Source organism: Octopus bimaculoides, chromosome 26 (assembly GCF_046866305.1).
Source record: "Octopus bimaculoides isolate indiv1 chromosome 26, ASM4686630v1, whole genome shotgun sequence".
NCBI classification, from domain to species: domain Eukaryota; kingdom Metazoa; phylum Mollusca; class Cephalopoda; order Octopoda; family Octopodidae; genus Octopus; species Octopus bimaculoides.
Window position 1 is genome coordinate 15,571,858 of NC_142953.1, and position 24,566 is coordinate 15,596,423.

The window sequence follows — 24,566 nt, forward strand, 5'->3', positions numbered from 1 at the left end:
TGTTTGTCCCCCCACCATCGCTTGACAACAGATGCTAATGCGTTTATGTCTCCATAACATAGTGGTTTGGCAAAGGAGACTGATAGAATAAGTACTAGGCTTACAAAGAGTAAGTCCCGGGGTTGATTTGCTTGACTAAAAAAGGTTAGTTCTTTGCCCCCAATTAAAATAAATTCATAGACAAACAGATACACAGACAGTCGAGCACATTGCAATACGAATATAAAAACACATTTGACAGATAAACAGCAGGCATATAATTAATTTATCTTCAAGTTGGAAATTGATTTAAGGCAAAACTATTTGGTTTTTATTTTCAGTTGGAAGAAATATGAGAAAATTCTCTTCACAAGAATCAATATTACATTAATAATTGAACAGTTTCCAAGATTTCAATGTACCCTCCCCCAAAGAAAAAACAAAACAACATTTGCAGGAGATGCTAAGTGGACGCAGTGTTACAGTTGTTTGGTCCAAGGTCAGTTCTGACTGAGCAGACTTATGGTCAAATGTGTTCTAGTCACGACCATTTTCTTTCCCCCTGTATACCTAGAACTACATTTTCCAATATGTCATTTTCTTTTTTTAATTTAAGCTTGTAAAGGTGTGATTTGAGGGACAATTGGCTGCTATTTCAGGCTGGTCAAGTGATCTTGAAGAGATTCCCTCTTTAGTTCAGTGATGATGTTGATAGTAATAGTTTTGTGGTCCAGTAGAGGTGGGGTTTTTGGCCCAATGGTGGAGACAGTGGTTTTCTGATACAATGGTGCAGGTGTGGAAAACAAAATCAGAAGAAATCACTTAAGGATATTTTTCAGGTTTCTTCTTCATGACAATAGATTCTCCGAAGAAACTACCACATTTGTGGCAGTGTTAAAATTCCTGATAAGGAAATAATTAACATAAATATCAGTTAATAGGTATTAACTATTTGTCTCATTAACTGGAGAATTAACAAGGTACAGTGATTGAAAAGATAGCAGAGAGAGAGAAACAGATAAATATATACATAGAGGGAGAAAAAAGAGAAAAAGAACTAATATTGAGACAGTGTGTAGTTTGGATGCTTTACAACACAGAACTGGTGAAACTTGGGCCTCGTTAGACACATTTCTATATGTTGTTCTCAATGGTAAACAGAAAGAAACCTGAAAGTTTTGTCTGCAGACATGTCGTAGATGACATACATACACACACCTTTAAGTAGTTACCACCTGTAATCACAGGTAACATGAATCAATAACCACAATACATTTGGTGTAAGACTTTTTACACCACCACCACCACCATCTCTACTTTGCTGTACCTTAAAAATACATAAGGAAGTTTAAGACAGCTGCAAGATAAAAATTATGGTTTAAATTGTCGTATTATATCTTTGGATTATAGTAGTTGAACTCCACTCATATAAGGCCCCTTTCATGAGAAAATTTATTTTACTGTAAAAAATAGGTTTCCAACAGTTTGCATAGAATATGATATTAGAGAGGTGAGATAAAGGACAGTATGTGTGTGTGTGTGTGTGTGTGTGTGTGTGTGTGTGTGTGTGTGTGGGAGAGAGCGAATTCTCTCAAAAGATGACTGACAAACAATATTTAGACTCAAGGACTTCTAACAGGTCTATAATTGCTTTAAATATTCAAACAAGATATAGAAATCATATTAACAATTGATATAAATAAGGCAATCTAAGATAACTAAATAATGGACTTCTGGATGTGTATAATAATAATAATAATAATAATAATAAATAAATAAAGATGATGGAAGTTTATGTCAGGAACAGAAATTTTTTTTTTATATAAAGCATTTAATAATATATGTATGTGCATATATTTTTCTGAAATATGTTTATAGAAATACTGTGTTTTTTGGTTTTATTACATGTTTTATTGTCAATGTGTGTGTGTGTGTGTGTATACACACACATACATACATACATACATATATATATATATATATATATATATATATATATATATATATATATATATATATATATATATATATATGTATGTATGTATGTATGTATGTACAGACATGCAACCAGCTTGACACATAACCTCACCCAGAGAAGACTGGAAGATTCTTAAATATATACCAAGTCAATTTTGACTGAGCAACCACATTAACTATTAGACTAACTATAATCTTTAGAATTACATGTAGCTTAATTATTTATAAATAAAAAAAATTTAATTTCTGTAAAATGAAGCAGAATCATCTATTCAAAAACTAAGGAAGGAAATATAGTCATTGCACAACAACCAGCACATGGTTTTTTTTTTTCTTTCAATGTAGATCATACACACACACGGCGGTGCATCAGCATGGCCGCAGCTCTGAGCTGAAACTATAAACAATAAACACACCTCTATCACAATTACTCTATAATAAAATATCAGAAAGACATCCTAATATAAAACCTGCCTCTGGCTGTCATTCAGTGATAGACTTACTCAATTATAAACGTTTGTGGGGTTTACTTAATATAAATTACATTTAATAGCTGGCATAAATTATGCTAATGCTATTTTTTCCTATGTTCTGGGATTTGGGTTTCTAGACAAAAATATAGAAATATTGTTTTAAGACAAATAGATGGAACTTGAAGTAGATAAAGCTATAAAAAATTGCAGACTCTTTTGTTTGTAGACAACAGACGAGGGTCTTACGATCTTTTGCTGAACAATCTAACTTGTGCAGATGGTTTGTTTATAGTGATCAAATGTTTGTGTTGTACACGAGTTCCCTCACCCCATCCAACCGACATTGCCTGAACGGTGTGTCAGATGTGAACGTGATTGCACAACAACGCAAAATGGACTGTTTTGCTCAAGAACACAGTGCATTGCTCAGTCCGGGAATCAAAACCATAATCTTGTTATTATGAGTGCGATACTCTAACAACTGGGCCATGCACCCTCACTTCTATAAATAATAGTGTGAAGAATATTTGGCTAAAAACCTCCTTGGATGGAAAAAGTTGAAGGTTGTCCAATGTTCCAAAGTGACCAGTTTGAACTTCTCCATCCACATTAAAAGCTTTGTTTTTACCACGCAAGTAATAAAATTCGTAAATTTCATGGTAAAAATGAAATATTAGGTTTGGTTTCCAGTCATGATAACTGCTAAGGTGCGAGATGAAATACTGGTGGCTGTTTACACATCCATACAAATAGACAGTGTGAGAGAAAGAGAGATGAGGAGAATGAGAGAATGTTTGTGTGTGTGTGTGTGTGTGTGTGTGTATATCAGTGTAAATTCTTATTTATATATATATACATACACACATAAAGAGCATGTGTAATTATGTGTATATATGCGTCAAAAAGTATATGCATTTCTTTTTTATATAAATATACACAAAAAGGAAAGAAAAAACAACAAAATAATTAACAAGAGTAGTCTGCTCATTAATTGAACAAGCGAAGGTTTGAAATAGGAATCGTGTTGCAGAATATTTTTTTTAACAAGTGTCAATGTCTTTGAAATCCAGTATCGTTTACTGGTGAATGCAACATGTTGCAACTGCGTATAAGAGTGGAGTGGAGCAAGGTCAGAGGTGAGTTGGAGTCTTTCACAAGGAAAATAAAGCACAGTGGTTCATTAATATATCGAAAGTGCAATTGTTGTAAGGCTAATGTTCTTATCACAGAGAAGCCGACGAGAGTCAGATGGAAGGTGGGAGATGGTATTGATGTCATTACACAATATAACCAGAATAAGTAAAATAGAGAGAATTTGTGATCACCAGGCCTGGGTGGGGGGACACAGGAGGGGAGTTAGATACAAGATTTCTGTTGATGAGAGAGGAGAATAAATCTTAAGTTAAATTGAAATGTTATATATATATATATATATATATATATATATATATACATGTTTGCGAGCATGTGTGTGTGTATATTCTTTTATTAGTTTCAGTTAGTGGCTGTGACTATGTTGGGGCACTGCCATTAACCAAAGGTTTTGCTTGCAATGCCTAGGATTCCCAAGCAGTCACCCATCTTAGTACTAACTAGGCTTGATGTTACTTAATTTCAGTACTGGATAAGAACCAGTGTTTTCAACATGATATGGGCGTGCGTGCATATTATACATATATACATACATAAATAACAACCAATGTATATATTATATATATATATTTTCATGTATATACAAGATTATTGTATTTTTAAAACAAAGCGAAAGAAAAAGTACTCATGAGAGAAAGAACATGTGAGGACTGTCTTGTATGTTCCAACACCAGTACTCCTTGTATTAGCTGGGGTAACTTTGCTTAAAAAATACAATTGTATGTTAATCTATATGACATAAATATTATTAGCTATTTAAAATAAGCATTTAAAAATATGTTTGAATTAAAGTCTAATAAATATGATTCTATAAATAGTGTAAGCACTTTCACTGATGATATATATATATATATATATATATATATATATATATATATATATATATATATAAATACATACACACACACACACATATATATAGCCTCAGGTGTAAAGAAGATTTTGGTTCACAAAGTATAAATAAGTTTTTATCAAAACTAAAATCTTGCCATATTTAATGTTTGAGCCACATGGATGACTCACAAGTCAGATGTTACAGTGCACATTGAAAAATAGGGGCTGTTTTAGCTTAATTCTAAACTGGGAGATACAAAATTTCTGTAATAATAGCTCTTCATTAAATTAGAAGACAGAATGGTTCCTTGCTGAACTGATACAAAATAAGATCTGTAACAGTGGTCCCTCGTGGAATCGGCAAACAGAAAGGTCTTCCCTCACTAATCTAGTTGGTAAATACAAAGGTTTGTGAAAGTGGCTCTCGAATACAGTGATTGGTAGAAAAATCTAGGAGATACTAATGTGTGCGCCAACAGCCTCATTTAGTAAATGGGTTTACAGAAGGGTCTGTGATAGTCACCTAGCTCTCTGTAGAAAGCGTGATGCTGCATGGTTAACTGGTAGACATTATTATAGGGCCTGTGATGCCTATAGTTATGTAACGAAAAGCATGTTGCCTGCAAATGTAGCATCAGTGATGTCAGTAGTTGCTCAGAATGACATCGCTTCATATACAAGTGTTGGCATGTTCATTGTATTGTAGACAGAGTAACAAGTGTTGGCATGTTCATTGTATTGTAGACAGAGTAAATGTTGTACAGTTAACTGGTAAGTATTATTATTATTATTATAGTTTCTGTGATGCATTTAATTATGCCACAGAAGCAAGCTGACTGCAAATGCAGCATCGGTGATGTTAGCTGTTGCTCTGGTGCACACTGCTGCACAAATGGTGTTGGCATGTTATTGTGTTGAAGTGAAATTAAACCATGTTCACTTGGAGAAAGCATTGTAGAGACCACAGAAGACCAGTGAGACAGGGACTGCTGTTGTCAATAGGATACAGAGAAAATAATGGACAAGAACTCATACTGTCTACATAATACATAAAACAAGGGACGGAGGGGGGGGATCAGGGGCTATTGTTGTCTGCACGTTCCATTTTTACTAGTTGGCTTCTTTAGTTTCTTGTTTCGGTCAATAGTTGCAGCTCTCCGTTGTCCTGGCACTGGCTGAATCTGCTGACCAGTGCTGGTCACTCCATTATTTAAATCGTCATCATCATTTACAGATTCTTCTGTGGAACGAAAATGAGAGAAAAAAAAAAATCAAATTAAGAATAGAGCAAAATATATTAAATAAAATATCTGTTAAAAACATGTTAATTGAAGGTTTTATCTTTTCAGAAATCTGTGCCACATTAGTACTGCATGTGTGTGTGTATGTATGTATGTATGGGCTGTGCGAGTGTATATGGGTGAGTATAATTGCGCATGTGTGTATATACAGTGTGGATGAGTATGTACATACTGTGTGAGATTGTGTGTGTGTGAGATTGTTATGTGTTGCACATGTGTCTAAATACAAGTTGTAACACATATATACATACATAATTTTAAACTTGCGTATGCATGTATATGTATACACACTGAACTATGAGTATACACACAATATCTAAGGCAACATTAATTATAATAGTCCAGCTATGACACCATTTTTAAATATTTCAAAATATCTGTATTTCTATTCAAGAAGAAAATATTCTATAAACATCGATTAATCCCAGAGAACTCAGTAAAATGGTGTGTTTTGATGGCACCACTTTTAGGAATGGTTGGTTCCACTCTGAGATACATTTAAGAATACTTGCAAAGTTGAAGTAGAACTGCAAAGATAAGCATGTAAACAACATCGTGAAGTAGAAAGGAAGTTTTTATGTTTCCCTAAGTCCAACCTTGCACCACAAGGTCCAGCTCTTGTTGAGGCATGGAGGATTGTGTACCTCAATGACCCTGGCAGTTATGCTAGCAGACCACAAGGTCCTGGCAGGGGCTCCCATGCTGGACAGGTCAAAGGATAGAGACCAGATGAATATGGACCATTTCTTCTTAGAGGTAAAAAAAAACAAAACAAAACAGAAGCTTCAATAACAATGCAAACCTAACAAAACCTGGGAGAGGAGGGAGGATCTTCCCTCAGGGCCTCAAGGACCCATAAGGGAGGTGGAAAGGAAGATGCCCTATATGGAAGCAGAGATCTGACAGGAGAGATGCAGAAATGACAGCCCACGGATGAAAACAGTGAAGAGAAGTTGTCAATGGCCTCTGCTCCATAGGGGTGTGAAGTGCTTCTCTAAGTCCAGCCTTAATCACAGTTACCAGTAGAAGATTGATTTTATGAAGAAATCAAAAGATGAAGCTCTTGGAAGATGATTCAAGGAAGAAGTATGATGTCACTTATCTTAGCAGCATCTCAGCCACTACATCTCATAATTTGAAGTTATTTAACATTTGAAAAGTTTTGAACAATAATATATGAAAATGGCATTTGAAAAATTATTATTATTATTATTATTTGCTGAAACAAGAAAATTGTTTAGAAGAGGAAAATAAAAAGTAAGAAAATTTATTAGAAAACAGAAAAACTTGGAATAAAAAAGTGGTTAAAAATTTAAGTCAGTTCAAATTTAATTAAAATGTTTAAGTTATTAGAACATCAAGCAAACAATGTAGAAGAGACTAGAACAAAAGTATAACAAGAGAGAGAAAGCATAGACACATAGAAAGAGATATAGAAAGAAAGATATATATATATATATATATGTCTTTATATAAGAGAGAGACACACACACACACAACTAAGAAATATTGAGATTTATAGATAAATATTGGAAGAGAAAAAAATGTTTAAATATATAAATTTACAAAGAGAAAAAAAAATACACCCCTTTGATGTCATTCTTCTGTCCAATCATAGATTAATATTTAATTTTATATATATATATATATATATATATATATATATATATATATATATATATACACACATATATATATATATACACACACACACATATACACACACACATATATATATATATATACATACATATATATACATACATATATACATACATACATACATACATATACATATATATGAAATGTTAAGAAAACCAATCACATGAAACTGAGCACTGACAAAATGAAATCTCAACACTATAGACAACATGCTCATTATTTCACATATATATATATATATATATATATTATTCGTTTATTGTTGACTGTTGGAAGACAGAGTACTCAATAACATAGTGAGATTAATAATATTTTTGGGGTCGAGTCAGTTTCTTGCTAGCCTGAGTTACACTTGAAAGTGCACAGGATTTTCAGGGCAAGTCACTTGCAAAATTCAGAGCAGCAAGAGACCAACTCAACTGAAACACATACACACATACATGTATATATTTAGGAGACAGAGAGAAAGAGATAGAGCAAGATAAACAGATAAATAGAGTACAATGCAACACAAGTACAATAAACCCACAAACAACACCAAAAAGAGTCAAACAATTAAAATAGGAAAACAAAAAAAGTACACAACTAAAGCAGGAGGAAGATGAGGAGGAGGAAAAGGAGAAGGATGGTCTGTTAGCAATGTGTTATATATAAGAGTAGATACACAGGTGGACATCTTGGCATGACAGGTAAGCAGGTGTTGTAAAAGAGACATAGAATCAGATGTTTGTCTGCAGGGTAGGCAGGTAGACAAACAATCAGGAATAGACAGGTAATCCAATTTTAGATGAATGTTTTGAATCAAAGCCACCCTTGTAAACACTAGAATATAGGATTAGCTAAATAAGAAGTTGGCAAGGAGGGGAAACAGCTTTAGATATTCCTGTAGCAGTTGGAAATCAAAAGAATAAGGTTGTGTGGTGTGTGTGATGATGATGATGATGATGATGATGATGGCAATTCACACACACATTATGTTATAGCCCTAGGCCAACCAAAACTTTTGAGTGCATCTGAGAGATAGAAACTGAAAGAAGCCCATTATACATACATGTACGTGTGTGTGTGTATATATATATATATATATATATATCTGTATGTATTTATACACACATGTGTGTGTGTGCATGATTGAGTGTATGTCTGTGTGTGTGTCGGTGGGTATAAAATTGCAGATGGATGAAAATGTGAATACGGAAAGTTAAAATGTCCAGATGAGAGGGAGGAAGAGAGAGAGAGAGAGAGAGAGAGTTGCAGTGGTAGAAGAAGCAAAAGTTAGAGTTTTACTATAAACACGAAAATTAAAGCGAGGGAAAGGGGTGGGGTGGGGGCGAGAAGTTGGTTTGAAGGTGAATGGAAAAGAAACAAGAGAAAGAGTTAGCTGCAGCAGCAGTGGCGGCAGGGGCGGAGGAGATTAAAAGCAAACAAGAAAAAAAAGACAATGAAGCAAGAAAGAGTGAGTGATGGTGGGAGGAGGAGGAGGAAGGTGGTGGAAGAATACCTTCAGTGGTTCCACCATGTAAAGTTGCTATATGCTTCCAGTGTGCCACTTTTGGCCGGCGTAAGCTACCTCGGAGTCCAGGATCCCACTCCAGATCTGTATCTGATTGGATCAATCATAAGGTAACAGAAAAACATTAGTTGCAATCACATGGTTAAGAGAATGATGATAAATAATAACAACAACAATTGATTTTTTTTAACGGTGGAACTTGAAGTAGATAAAGCTATGAATGTAGAATATTAGGTTAAAAAAATCCCGTTGGATATAAAGAGCTGGAGGCTGCCCGTGCGACACAAAGCCATATCTTAGTAAACATGACAGTCTAGCTTTGACTTTTACTATTCAAAGGGATTTTTTAAGCCAAATTTTTAATGGTATTATTAATAGCTTCACCTATTTTGAGTTCGATCCATAAAAGGAATTATTTTACATTCTCTTGAAATATTTAAATTCTTGTAACACGTGAATATATATTTTGTTTTTAACTGCTGAACTTAAAGCAAATAAAACTATAAATTATAGCGGGTAAATGCAGGGTTGAAAAACCTTTTGGGTAGAAAAAGTCAAAGGCTGCCTGTGGGATTTGAACCCACATCTTCATTCTACCACTGGACCAAAGTAATCCTTCAAACTTTTTCATCCATTTCAGAAGCTTTGTTTTTACTAGTAAGAAATGTATGTTGCTGACGTCATAAAAATTTAGAAACTTCAAGAGAACATGAAATAATTCAAGTTTAATTGTGGAGCTTTAAGTTGTTAAAACTAAAAATAACAACTTGCAAATATTGGTCTAAAATCTCCTTTAAATAGAAAATAGTTGAAGGCTTTTTAACCTAATATCTACATGCTTTTATTTATAGCTTTATTTGCTTCAAGCTTCACTATCAAAAACTAATCATTTCACATCTCTTGAAGTTTCTAAGTTCCTATGACTTAAATAACAATATTCCCCCGCCCCCCACGATGATGGTAGCAACAATCTCAATATTTTCTGATTTCCAATAACAATGATTCCCGCCATAGGTATAAAGCCACTTACAATGGGGTGTGGTGTAGGAAGGAAGTGATCAGCTTTATCATCAACCCTTCCTAGAAGAATAAATGGTAGTAGAGTTGACCTCAGCAGAAATAGATAACAGTACCAAGATGTTACTACTATTAGAGACAGTCTTTTGTGATGAAGCAACACAAATTATTTATTATAATTTAATAATAATAATCCTTTGTTACAGACACAAGGCCTGAAATTTGGGAGAGAAAGGGCTAATTGATTGCATCAGCCCCAGGGTTTAACTGACACTTATTCTATCAACTGCAAAAGGATGATAATCAAAGTCAACTTTGGTGGAATTTGAATTCCAAACATTAAGATGGATGTTAAGGTTGACTTTGCCTTTCATCCTTTTGCAGTTAATTAAATAAGTACCAGTTGAATACTGGGGTTGATCTAATTGACTAGCCCCTTCCCATAAGACTGCTGGGCCTGAGTCAGAATTTGAAACCATGTCTGTCTTTATGTTCTGAGTTCAAATTCTGCTGAGGCCAGTTTTGCCTTTCATCTTTTTGGAGTCAATATAATCCAGTCATCCCTCTTCCCAAATTTCAGGTCTTGTACCTGTATAGAAAGGATTATTATTATTATTAGAGCGGTGAGCTGGCAGAATCGTTAGCACACCAGAGAAAATTCTTCGCTGAATTTCGTTCATTTTTATGTCCTGGGTTCAAATTCTGGCGAGGTCAAAGTTGCCTGCCATCCTTTTGGGGTTGATAAAATAAGTACCACTTGAGTACTGGGTTCATTGTAATCAACCAGTCCCTCAGCCGCACCCCAACTCACCAAAAAAAAATTTCGGTATTCATGCCTATTGCAGAAAAGATTATTATTATGAAAAGCCCAGTCCTGTAATGAAATCATTACACGACAGAAATAAAGGGGAAAATACTAGAGTTTCCTCCCTTACATGATTCTCAACCATTTTTTTCACCTATGGAGCTTTTGATACCAATTTCAATCGGATGGAGGGACCCTCGTAGATATCTGAGGTTTTTAAAAATTCTATTATACTTTTATAATTAAATATTAAGAATTGTATAAAAAAATAAAGATATTTTGTGCCTTGTAGAAGTATGAGCAATTTATTGCACATAGATTTTAACAAAATCTTATATGGAGCCTGGTTGAGAACCATTGCTGTTGAAGAAAAGGTTATTTTTATTTATTAAAAAGCTCAGTCCTGTAAGGAAATCAATCACTACAAAAATAGGAGAGTTTTCTTCCTTAGAGGGTTGTTCACTACCTTCAAAACCTTTTTTTGCGATGTGCATTTCAGGGCTGAGCTGACCGACGCAATCTTGAGTGATATTGTTAAACACAGAGGAAGTTAACAGCTACACCGAAAGAAATTTAGGCAGTAACTACTGGTGTGTGTGCCCCAAATGACTAACTTTCTGAAAAACAAAATATTTTTTATTAAAATTTTCAACAAGCGTGGCTGTGTGGTAAGTAGTTTGATTCCCAACCACATGGTTCCAGGTTCAGTCTCACTACATGGAAAGTGTCTACTACTGCAGTTAATTATTCACTATTAAAAAAAACCTAATTAGAGAGTAGAATATCACAAACCTTTGAGGAATAAATTTTTGTATAATGTATACTTTGTGTGTAAACACTGTCGTCGTTCAACGAAAGCATTTACACACAAAACACTATACAAAGACTTCTTCCCCAAAGGTTTGTAACATTCTGTTTCCTAAATAGTTAATAACTTTAAAAAAAAAAAAACTTCCTTTAAATATTACGATTATTATGTATTTTGTACAAAAACTTAAACATTCATATAAATGCATGAGCTGAATTCTGGTTTAAGCACTCCATATAACCCCTCATAATTTTTTTAGTTTTTGGAATATTCAGCAAAGTTTTGGAAATTTGTGCTCTACACACAGGAATTCATATGATTATGAAAAAAAAAAAAAAAAAAAGTTTGTGATTTAAGGGCGATTTAGCTGTTGCTTTTAGCACATCTCACAACCACCTGATACCTTCCTTGTTTCTTTGTCACTCTGACACACATTGATGTTCTTTAATATTTTCCTACCCCTGAACACATTTAATGGAATGATGATGCACCCAAGGGTGCTCCATTGCTGGAATTTAAGCGAAAAATTCAAACGGTTCATATTATAAACTCTAATTTTTAAAAAAATTGAAAAAAGTGGAACTTTTAGGATTTATGGGGGAGAGGTTGTCCCTTACCACCACTTAACATCCAATATTGGTTATTCTCAACCATTTTTCATCTATGAACTCCTTTGATTACTATTTTATTCTACTGGGCTCCTGCAGTCATTCAATGTTTAAAATCTAGTTTTATAGAAACTTCTCTCAAAATTCCTATTTTGTTTTTCACACATTAACTCGTGTCCCTTGAATTATGTAAAATTAGAGAAAGGAGCCTAGCGTGTCTCTTGCAATACAAATCAATACATACATCTAAAGCAAATTTTTTTCAGGAGCCCTTAAAATACTTTTGTAGATCCCCAATTTACTGTTTTGTTGCATGGAACCTGGTTGAGAACCACTGCTGTAAAGAAACAAAGTCGGAGGAGGTGTGGTTATGCAAAACAGGTCAGGATGACAAAAAATGGCCCAATGTCTGGGCATGGATTTTTGCAGGCTTTATATCGGAACAAGAAATGATTAGTTAATATACAAATAGATGGGATCAGAGTCAGTGGTACCTTAAATTGGTGAGTTGAAGGTTTTGTTTATCATCTCCACAACCTTATGGAACATGGTGATGGACTATTTATATGGTAGAGACAGATGAATTCAGAGTAGGATGGAAGTCTTAAGATATAGACAATGATGGTCTGTATTAATTAGATGAGGGTGGTCTGTTATATATGTTATGATGAGAGTCTGCTACGATATAGTCTATGATGGGAGTCTGCTATGATATAGACTATGATGGGAGTCTGTATAGACTATGATAGAGGTCTATTATGATAAAAATTAATGGTGGTTGTTATGGATTATGGTAGTCAGCTATGATCTAGAAAATGATGGCGATCTATTATGATATAGACTATGATGATGGCTGTTATAACATAGATTATGATGGTGGTCTGTCATGACATAGATTATGATGGTGGTCTATTATGATCTAGAGTTATGGTTCCCAAACGTTTTTGGGGTAGCCGTCCCCTTGGCATCCAGATCACATTCCTAACACCCACTCACCACCACAAACACAGACCACTTCCTGCTTCAAATTCAAAACAACTGTATTTCACAAATAGAACTCAACCATTATTTTGTTTTTACACCCATCACCCTCTTTTGGCCACCCCTTTATCACCCCCACTTTTCTTCAGTGCACCCCCTGGATCTTCCATCTTCATGTTCTGAATTCGAATTCCACAAAGGTCGACTTTACCTTTCACCTTCTTGGGGTTGATAAAATAAATATCAGTTGAGCTCAATGTAATCGACTTATCCCACCCCCCAATTGCTGGTCTTGTGCCAAAAGTTAAAATCAATATAGATATACTATGTAAAGCAAGAGGATATATTATGAGAATTAGATATTCTATGAGAAGTAAGCTGATATACTATATGAATAGAGATATATGTGAAGCTAGATTACATACGATGTGAATGTAGAAGGTGCAAAGCTTTCAGAATGACCATCACCAAAGAGAATCAATACAAAAACTAGGTTATAAGATGTGTTTGAAAGATTTTTTGATACCACCAATGTTAGTATATGTGCTTTTGACAAGCCAGATGATAAACTATGTGAAACAAGTTGATATACTATATGAATATAGATATAATATATGTAGATAGATGATATACTATATAATTGTAGAGGGTCCAGAGTTTTCAGAGTGACCATCACCAGAGAGGATACATAAAAAGGTTATAAAAGGTGTATATTGAAAGATTTGTTTGATACTGCGAACCCTAATTTGGAAACTCATTATACGTCACAGATCAATTATAACTGGTCATTTGTAAGCAGAAAAATAAACTAGAAAAAAAAAGCTAATTGAATGCAGTGACAATCAGATACGGGAAGTGTCTGATCGACAGATGTGGTTTGGCTAAAAGAATCAGTTGCAAAAGGATGAAGCGGTGGATTATTTATTTTTTTTGTAGGTTAAATCCACCCACCTGCCCACAGGTAAACTAGCAGTGGTACTCACCTGCATGTAAAGGTAGTGAACGAGACAACATTAGAGAGATTTTGGGTTCTGTTTCATCGGCAGCGTGAATTTCGTGTTGCCTTCGCTTGTAGGTGGGATCAATGGCTGTTGCAATATTGTAGGAGCAAGAGATAGGATTGCTAGCAGGATATCTACATGGTGTTTGATCATGACTTCCACTACTGAGAGAGAGAGAGGAGAGAAAAAGCAACACAGTAACAATAATGGTGGTGTCAATCAAGCTATGAAGCAACTCTAAAATTAGAGTGTAGCAATGACTATGTGGACAGGGTTCCTACTTACATCTGGCAGCTATATTACACACATCCGGCAGCTTGCGTCACACACACATCCGGCAGCTTGTGTCACATGCATATCCGGCAGCTTGCGTCACACACACATCCGGCAGCTTGTGTCACATGCATATCCGGCAGCTTGCGTCACACACACATCCGGCAGCTTGTGTCACATGCATGTCCAGCAGCTTGCATTATACACATTTGGCAGATTGCGATATGCACATCCAGCTTACATTACACACATCCTCCTGTTTACATTACACACACACACACATTCTGCTGCTTGCGTTACACACACGTCCTGCTGCTTGCGTTACACACACGTCCTGCTGCTTGCGTTACACACACATCCTGCTGCTTACGTTACACACACATTCTGCTGCTTACACCATACACACATTTTGCTGCTTGTGTTACACACACGTCCTGCTGCTTGCGTTACACACACGTCCTGCTGCTTGCGTTACACACACGTCCTGCTGCTTACGTTACACACACATTCTGCTGCTTACATCATACACACATTTTGCTGCTTGCGTTACACACATTCAGCAGCTTACGTTACATGCCTCTGGTAACTATATTACATAGTCATCTGTATTATAAGGCAATTGGATAGAGGGCTGTCATGATGTATAAATTTGCCTATATATGTATGTGCAGCAACTATGTGGACACACACATTACTTGTATATAAGTTTAATGGACAGTGTGTCCCACATCACCGTAGTATAGTAAGTATGTAGTGTGTTAAGAAGTGTATATGTGTAAGGGCGTCTTCGCTGAGAAATAATTAGAAAGAACATTTAAATGCAATAAGTAGAAGAAAAAAATACTTTGTAGAACAGCAAAATTTTGACTTGAATAAAGGATGACATCATTGTGTGTGCAACATGAGGTCATCAAAATTTGTGTACAATGAGGCCCTCATGTACAATTTCATCACAATATATGTACAGTATCATCACAATATGTGTACAATGTCATCACAATGTGTACACTGTCATCACAATGTGTGCACAATGACATCACTACAATGTGTGTAAAACAAAAGTAAGTTTGCACAAAGTTTATAAATAGAAATTCCTAACATAACAGAGTGTATTAGAGACATGATATTGGTTCAGATTTGTAGAATGGTTTCTCTAATACATGAACATTTTAAACACAGCTGATATTTTAAAACATAATTCATAAAACAAGATCTTTTTTTGCCAGTAAACATTATACAAAAGTGAAACAAAAATAATTAAAATAAAAACCATTTAAAAAAACCAGATCAGTTAAAATAATTTGTTAGAAATGCAAAGTGTTACAAGTTTTGCAGTAAATTTATCATGGGCCATTAAATTAGAAGGTAATTACATCATAAGTCCATTACAATCATTAATAAATATATCATTATGACAAATACCTCATTAATAAAATTTATCAACAAACTTTAAATCCACAGAGTAGATATGCTACTAACCATTATTTACAGAGTAAATAAATATGTTTCATTAACAATGGAAAACAGAGACATTCAAAGACAATAACATCTCATTCTGTGATTTGCAATTGTTTTTAAAAAAAATCTTGAAATAGGAACGATTTGTTAAACCAAGTAATAATAAATCAGTATATTGATTCCACATCACAAAAGGAGATACAATGGTAGTGCAGCTAAGAAGCTTGCTTCTCAGCCACTTAGTTTCAGGTTCAGTCCCATTGCATGGCACCTTGGGTAGGTATCTTCTATAGCCTCTGGCTATAGTAGAAGATACTTGGATTTGGTAGACAGAAGTTGTAAGAAGCTTGTAGGTATATATGCATATATATGTTTGTGTGTGTGTGCCCCCATGTTCGCTTATATCTGTACTCTGAAAATAGAGCAGCTGAAAGCAGTGAAGTTGCTATGATTTTCTCCAAGTCAACAAATCATATAATGTCTTTTTGTCTTCAAAAACATGTGGAATAAGAAGACCCATACTTCAAAAATCAGGTGATGGTTAGCAAGAGAAGCTGACATCTGTTTGTAAAACCATGCTAATCTGCTAACTCATGCTAGCATAGAAAATAAATATAAAAACAAATTGGGAATATTTAGGAGGTTTAACTCTCATAATTTATATTTTTAGAATATTTTTTCCCATTTCTTTCAATTTAAAACAACTTTTCACTGCATTTAGGTTTGTGATTCTATTTTTAAAGTTAATTTGATTTGTTTTTCCATGTATATATTGATTAAATTTAATGGTTAAATGGGAAAAGTATTTAAGAGGGAGAGAGGTGGCTTTATGCCAGGCATTGAGAGGTTAAAGTATGATAGAAGGACAAGCACAAGTGGTTACCCCACATTATAGATGGGTGGGTGGGTGAGAGTTTTTGAGAAAAAGATAATCACTTCCATCTCATCTTATCAGTTACACCCGTCCACTCATATATAATGCACCAAAGTAATATATTATCACCATGGAAAGACATCTGTGCTTGTCTCTAGATCATATTTAGCCAAGGGGGCTTTTTCCTTTTCTTGTCTTGCAAGTGACCTCACTGGTGCCAGTGGCACCAAAAGAAGCACCCAGCATATACTGTAAAATAGTTGGTGTTAAGAAGGGCATCCAGTCATAGAAACCATGCCAATGCTGACACCAGAGCACAACATAGCTCTGCGGCTTGCCAGATCCTGTCAAACTGTGCAACCCAGGCCAGAATGGGACATCGATAAGGATTTTGTCTTTGAATTTCTTTTGCATTTGTTAATTCAACATGGACACGATGCATTTACTCTGTAAATAAAAACTAAATGTTAAGAACTGTATTTACTCTACAGACACAAAGCATGTTGATGATAAATTCACTGATGATGTTTTTGCTTGTGATGTAATTGCTAGGATGGTGGTGGGGTGATGAAATTAGTAAGCGCTGAAATGGCAGATAATTATGTATTTACTATGATGTAATAACATTAAAAAAAAAAAACTCTACAGGAATTACTAATTACTGTAATAACCCAATCTAAGAATCTAAGATTCAGTTAGCTTTGGTATGGTTAATTCTTTCTTTACTTACTTGTTTCAGGCATTTGACTGCGGCTATGCTGGAGCACCGCCTTTAGTCGAGCAAATTGACCTCAGGATTTATTTTTTGTAAGCCTAATACTTATTCTATCGATCTCTTTTGCCGAACCACTAAGTTATGGGGATGTAAATACACCAGCATCGGTTGTCAAGTGATGTTGGGGGAACAAACATAGACACACACATATGTATATATATATATGACGGGCTTCTTTCAGTTTCCGTCTACCAAATCCACTCACAAGGTTTTGGTCGGCCCGAGGCTATAGTAGAAGACACTTGCCCAAGGTGCCACGCAGTGGGACTGAACCCAGAACCATGTGGTTGGTAAACAAGCTACTTGCCACACAACCACTCCTGCGCCTATATGTTTAAATTATTTCCTTAATTGCCAAAAATGACAATCAAAAATATCACAACAAATCAGGGTTTGTTGAATAAAAAAGAAAAGAATAATTTAGATCAGTGCTCCACAACCAGTATGCTGTGGCACACTGGTGTGCCATGGGGTGATGCTAGCTATGCTGCAATGTGACCTGAATATACTTTTAGTTATGTGAATTTTGAACAGAATATAAGTGTACCGTAAATGAAAAACGGTTGTGGAGCACTAATTTAGATGGCTCTGTTCTTTAAAATTCAAGAAGATTCCATATTAGTCCATTGAAACAAACTAAACAATATGTTCAGACCATATAAGGAATCTATCAGCAAAGTAAGAGTAACTTTACTGTGTTTGTGAAGGTAAGGTGAAAGTACAAGCCCTAGTGGTTGTTGTGTTACAGTCATGACTCCAAAATTGTGGTTTCAATTCCCAGATTGGGTGATGTGTTTTGTTCTTTAGCAAACACCTCATTTTACATTGGTCCAGTCCACTCAACTGTAAATGCAATGCACTGACATCCCATTCAGGGAAAACATTGTCATAGTGGTCCCTTAAAGGCCATGGAAACTGGGTAACTGGTCCTATCAGTCCTAGATTTAAGACAGCAATGTCAAGGGGTTGATGATGATGAGTGCAAGGTGCTTCACTACCATTACCATTAAGGTTATGGGTTCAATTCTCATTTGTTGAGGGTGTAGGAAAGCTAAGGTATTTATATTGTTAACCTTAGTCAGAGCAAAGGTACATTATTCTGTTAGCCTTAACAAGCTCAGGTGATAAACAAGGTTCAACTTATGGTTAATTTATCCAACTGAAGGAAACAGTTGCAGTTGATGAAAATGGAAGTTAACAAAATGTACAACGTATTCTCCAAAATTTGGAACCATAGCAACAAGGGAGGTAAATCAGTTTGACATATTCTGAGTTTCCATGCTGCTTTGGATAAGTAAGGTACCATCATGGATTGTCAGTTTTTTTACCTCTGACAAGTGCAACAAATTTAATAGAAATCTGTCATAATACATTAATAGGTGCAGGTATGGCTGTGTGGCACTTTTGGCAAGTGTTTTCTACAATAGACCCAGGCCAACCAAAACCTGAGTGAATTTGGAAGATGGAAACTGAAAGTCCATCATGTGTATGTATGTATGTATGTATATGCATATGTGTGTGTGTCATTGTTTGTCATCCACCACCTCTTGACAACTGGTGTTGGTTTGTTTACATCCTTGTGATTTGGCAGTTCAGCAAAAGAGCTCAATGGAATAAATACTAGATTTAAAAAACAAAACAACAAAAGGAAAAAAAATCTAAGTAGTGTTTTTTTTTTTTAAACTGTACACTTGTGCATGTCCACACATTTTACAGTTACTGCACAAAGGAAAATGATGTGCATACAAGGTTCCCAAGATGAAATTTGCAAACAAGCAAATTACCGTTTGCACCCACAGCAAAAGAATTAAACTACAACCACATCCGGTTTGACCTTATATTTTCTTGGTGTTAAAACAACTGCGATGAGAAACTTCTCACTGAATGGGACATCAGTCTGTCAGAGTTACCTACCCTGCATCCATCAGCTGTCCCTATCTTCAGCCGAGGAGATGGAAGCAGAATGAAATGAATTGATAATGAGGTGACCGAGTTTCACTGAACATAACACAGGTGCAGGAGTGTGATAAGAAGTTTGCTTCCCAACCATATGGTTTCAGAATCAGTCCCACTGTGCAGCAACTTGGGAAAATATCTTCTACTATGGCCCTGAGCTAACCAAAGCCTCCTGAGAGAAACCGAAAGAAGTCTTTTGTGTGTATGTGTGTGTGCGTGTATGTGTGTATGTGTTTTACTGTCTCTAGGCCTTGACACTGAACGACAGTTGTAAGCGAGTTTCACCATCATGCAAATGATGTCCTTTGCAATCTTCCAAGACCTGTCTGGTCATAAGGAAATATTATCCTACTTGGAAACAGGCAAGGGTTAGCAACACAAAGGGCATCTGGCCATAGAAAATCCACCTCAACAAATTCCATTTGACCCATGTGGGCAAAGAAAAGAGGACATTAAACAAGGATGATGAATTCAAAGATAAGAGTTGACCTAAGAGTCTATCATATATCCAAGAATTTCGGTTTCCATGGCATAAGGGTGACAGAAATTACAAAACACCTCCACTGAAAGGGACACTAGTTCATTGCAAGGTTAACTTCCTAGTTATTGTTGGAACTCATTTTCAGTTGAGTGGAATGGAGCAAAGTGAAATGAAGCACCTTGTTCAAGAACGCAATGCACTGCCTGATCCAGGAACTGAAACCACAATCTCACAATTGTGAGTGTAACACATTAGTCACTAAACTATGCACCTTCTAAATGTAAGGGTTTGGTATGGGAAGAGGGAAGAATATGGCTGAAGAGTTTGGGTCTCACAGGGTTTCAGTGGAGCTGCACTAGGCCAAGCACTAATATTTAGCTTTTAAACTGCTTAGTCTACTTAGATGCATATTGGTACCACAGTCTACTTAGAATTGTGTTGGTACCACAGTCTACTTAGATGTATGTTGGTACCACAGTCTACTTAGATGTATGTTGGTACCATGGTCTACTTAGACGTATGTTGGTACCATAGTCTACTTAGATGTATGTTGGTACCATGGTCTACTTAGATGTATGTTGGTACCACAGTCTACTTAGATGCATGTTGGTACCACAGTCTACTTAGACGTATGTTGGTACCATAGTCTACTTAGATGTATGTTGGTACCACAATCTGTCAAAGTGTATGTAGTACCACAGTCTATTTAGATGTATGCAGGTACAACAAAGTGGTTTCTACATATTTAGTTAATTTTTCAGGTCTCTTGAGTAAAAAAAGAGCACAGAAGAGGAAGAAGCCACTACATGTGAAAGGTGGTTAACTCCTTCACACAACCAATGCCAGGTTTTCAAATATCTAAATTAAAATAGATATAATATATAAAAACATTGTTAGAAGATAAAACATCAATAAGAATAAGAACAAAGATATTGAATTATTACCTTAAAAATATCTAATGGCTCAGATATTTTGGGTAATATACCCTTTTACAAAATTTTTATGAGAGAGAGCGAGAATAAACGTATTTGAATTACTCTTATACAAGCCTGACATGTCAACTTAAACAGAAATTTATTATTCCCACCAGTTCTCTTAAATCTTTGAAAAGAAGTATTTTGCCCGAAATATTAGAACCATTGAACATTTTTGAGGTAACAGTTTGTTATCTTTGTTCTTGATCTTATTGATGTTTAATAGTCAAATGACATTGCTGCAGTCATCTAACACAATGCTTCAAACAAAATTACAACACTCATCATATGATAAGTACTTTCATTCTGACCAGGCCTGGTGGCGTTTGATTTCAAAGAAGAAAGGAATGAAAATAGAATGTTGTCATGCTTCATGCCTTTCTCAAATACACTAGCTTAATAATTGAAGTGAATCTGTACCAACAGACATCTTAAACAAGGCTGGATGTCTTGACCTCAATCAACTTAAGAATATATTAAAAAAAAATCCTCTCAACACAGAAAAAATAAATAAAAAGTGCTGGAAAGCAGAATTAACAAAAGATAACAAAAAAAAAAAAAAAAGATAGATAAATAAAAGGGTGTTAATAGAAAGAAAATTGCAGTTAATAAAAGCGGTGTTACAGCCAAGGTTTGAACTAAAACATTGCAGATTTACAAACAAATGATGAAGCGAAGCAGAAAAAAGCAGCAGGAGATGGAGAGAGAGAGAGGGGCTGGGGAGAGCGGGGATGCTGGGAAAACAATGGGTTTGAAATAGTATCATTTAGGATTGTTAAAGAAGAAAAAAATGTGATGGATTTGTTGGTTATAAGACACCATCACCAGAAATGGTGGTGGTGGGGAACATTAAGGATAGTTTTGCAAGGGGTAGGGAATGTTTTTTGATAAAATATTCAAAGGAATTGGGAGGAGAGAGAGAGAGAGAAAGGAAAAGTTCAGTAAGATGGTGGTGGAGTAACATCCTAGAGGTTAGTGGAGGTGGGGCTTATGTATACCACTTGCTGCTATCCTCCTATAACACAAAATAACTCACCCCCCACCCAAATAAAACCTGCAGAAATATTTTTTAATAAATTCTCTTTTGAGAAGGTCACATGATGAGTAGAACGAGATGACATGAAAGGTGAAAGGTTACAATGTGTCAGTGTGTGTGTGTGTGTGTGTGTGTGTGTGTTAAATTTTGGAAATATTGGCTTCAAGGAGAACCCAAACAGATAAATGTAGCTTTAAGACATTAGTCTACTCCAATGCTTTGTGAGTGATTTGGTAGCCAGAAACTGAAAGAAGCCTATTGTGTAAGGTATGTCTGTTTGTCTCTTTTGTTTTGACATTGCATGATAATTGAACAAGCATTGCCATCATAAAAGCAGTGTCTTTTGTTTCCAATCTTCTATGCAAACATTTCTGACCATAGGGAAATATTACCCTGCTGGGGAAAAAGTGACAGTTGATGGCAGGAAGGGTATCCAGCCATAGAAAATTTGCCTTGAATAATTCCATTTCACCCATGCAATCAAACAGAAGTGGGTGTTAAAACAATAATGATGAGAACCCCGTCGTCAGGTGTTGAAACATTACAACTGCACAAGTTACGTTGTAACCCCTTGACAAGGTACATAACTCAAACAACATCAGTCTATCCAGTGCAGTGGTTCTCGACCGTTTTTTTTTTGCCCGTGGACCCTTTAACTCCCATAGTCATTTGAAGTTTTAATAGATCCCATAATTAAATATTATTAGGAATTGTATAAAAAAACTATATGGTAGGGAGATCTAAAAATTATTGAGGAGTCCAAATCCCAGCAAAACAGGCCAAAAATTGAAAGTGTAGAATACGGGAGCTACTCTCAGGGTAGAGGCAAGTAATAAAAGGTATATTGCTGGTTTAAAGGGGAGAGTAAGGATATATTTTGGTAATTCAGTTGGGAATGTTATCTGGATAGAGAGAGAGAGGCAGAAAGCTGGGGAGATAAAGAGGAGTATAGGTGAGAGGGAAGGAATGGAAAGGATGCTGTGTAAGGGGGAGGTGAGAGAGAGAGAGAGAGTGTATTAATGTGCATATGAGTTAATTGCATCTTGGAAAATTTATAGATGAGAAAGCAGGGGAGGAGTATGAGAAATAATAAAGGAAGGAGTAAAGAGGGCCAGGGAGATTGAGTGCAAGGAATAGAAGAAGGAGAGAAAAGTGAGAGAGAAAGGGACAAATATATAAAAGGGAGGGAAGGAGAGTGAGAGAGGGAACGAGAGCGAGCAGGCCAGTAAGGGAGATAGAAAGAGGGAGCAAGTGAGAGCAGGCCAAAAAGGGAGAGAGAAAGAGAGGGAGTGAGAGAGAAGCAAGAACAGGTTAGAGAGGGATGAAGAGAGGGTGAGGGAGGGAGACAGATAGAGGAAAAGAAGACTAGTGAGTGAGAGAGAGGAATAAAAGAAGAGTGGGCCAGTAAGGGAGGGAGGGAGGGAGAGAGGAAGAGGAGAGTGAGTAAGGGGAGAGAGAGAGAGAGGAAGAGAGCGGGCTAATGAGGGAGAGATGTAATGTAGCAGCAGAAAGACACTCAGTAGTAGTTCTTACGTACCTAAGTGATGAAGGGTCATGTTCACTGTGGGAACTATCAGGTGGAGAAGGAGAGGGCAACCTTAAATCCGTGCTGCCCCTAGAGCTCACTTCTGATAAATGATCACCCATCAGCTCAGCTTCCCATTCACGTGAAGGAGACTTCTGTGAATGACCGTTCTTTGGACTGTACTCCACGGGGCAACCTGTCAACCAATGCTCCACGTTATGTGCTTCTGTGTTATTTAGACTATCCCTGGCGCTTGGTAAGCGGGCAGGGCCAGGAGGAGGTCTCCGTCTGTTCATGGCAGGCTGGCTTCCATTGCCATAGTGACATGCAGAGCCTCTATCATTACCATTCTGAGCACCATTTGGGATAACACCCATTGTCTGTCGACCATTCCTGTAAGAGGCATGGTGGTCGCTATTGTTTGACCTATCGGATGGTTTCCCTTTCATGGAATGAGAGATGTGGGAGTGAGAAGGTTTTGATGCAGTCTTCCTGCATGCAGAAGTATTTCCTAGTGATACAGTTCGTTGTACTTGATGGTGGTGGTCCTTGGACTGTTGAGAAGTTGAGCTTATGGAATTGGAAATGTGTGAAGCAGCACTGCCATGCTGTGCCTGGACTGGTAGCCCAGCATCGGGTGATGAAGATGATTGGTTTGTGACCTCTGTCATGCTTTGTGGCCGATTCCTATGGCCATTAATCTGCAATTAGCCAGAAGCTCAGGTGTAATGAAGGGGTTACCTTAAACAGCTTGTGTTGCATTCAACAGGTTTAGTAAAATGAAGCTAGAAATTTATCCACATAAAAGAATAAATAAAATAATAAAGAAAACAACAACCTATTATCTCTTATCTATCCATTCTTATTACATTCTGGCAGATTTGAGTGTGAATACCTGATTGCAGTTGTGCTTTGTCACCTGAAAACATCACTTCTCTTTAGGCAATATGTGGTCATTGAAACACCACGGTGTCTCAAAGTTGCCCTGTACTGGTGAATCATGCATACTATGAAGAAACATTATCTAAAGGGAGATGTTGGTCTCTGCTGAAGAAAAACAACAGGGATCAGATATTCATGTTCAAATCTGCCTGAATCTACTG

The 24,566-nt window shown here is 36.1% G+C and overlaps 1 protein-coding gene across 5 annotated transcripts in view; it reads right to left on the reverse strand.

Moving 5' to 3' along the window:
- Positions 1-283: 283 nt before the first annotated feature.
- LOC106880530 (uncharacterized) overlaps positions 284-24,566 on the reverse strand; it is a 167,516-nt gene continuing 143,233 nt past the window's right edge. For 4 of the 5 annotated variants that reach the window (XM_089342485.1, XM_089342486.1, XM_089342483.1 and 1 more), the window contains 4 exons: positions 23,476-24,164; positions 14,094-14,275; positions 8,880-8,981; positions 284-5,655 (listed from right to left, as the gene is read on the reverse strand). In XM_089342485.1, the coding sequence (XP_089198611.1) occupies positions 5,498-5,655; positions 8,880-8,981; positions 14,094-14,275; positions 23,476-24,164 (1,131 nt within the window). In that variant the 3' untranslated portion in view covers positions 284-5,497. The remainder of the gene's footprint in view (positions 5,656-8,879; positions 8,982-14,093; positions 14,276-23,475; positions 24,165-24,566) is intronic. The other variant, XM_089342484.1, reaches the window with a different exon arrangement.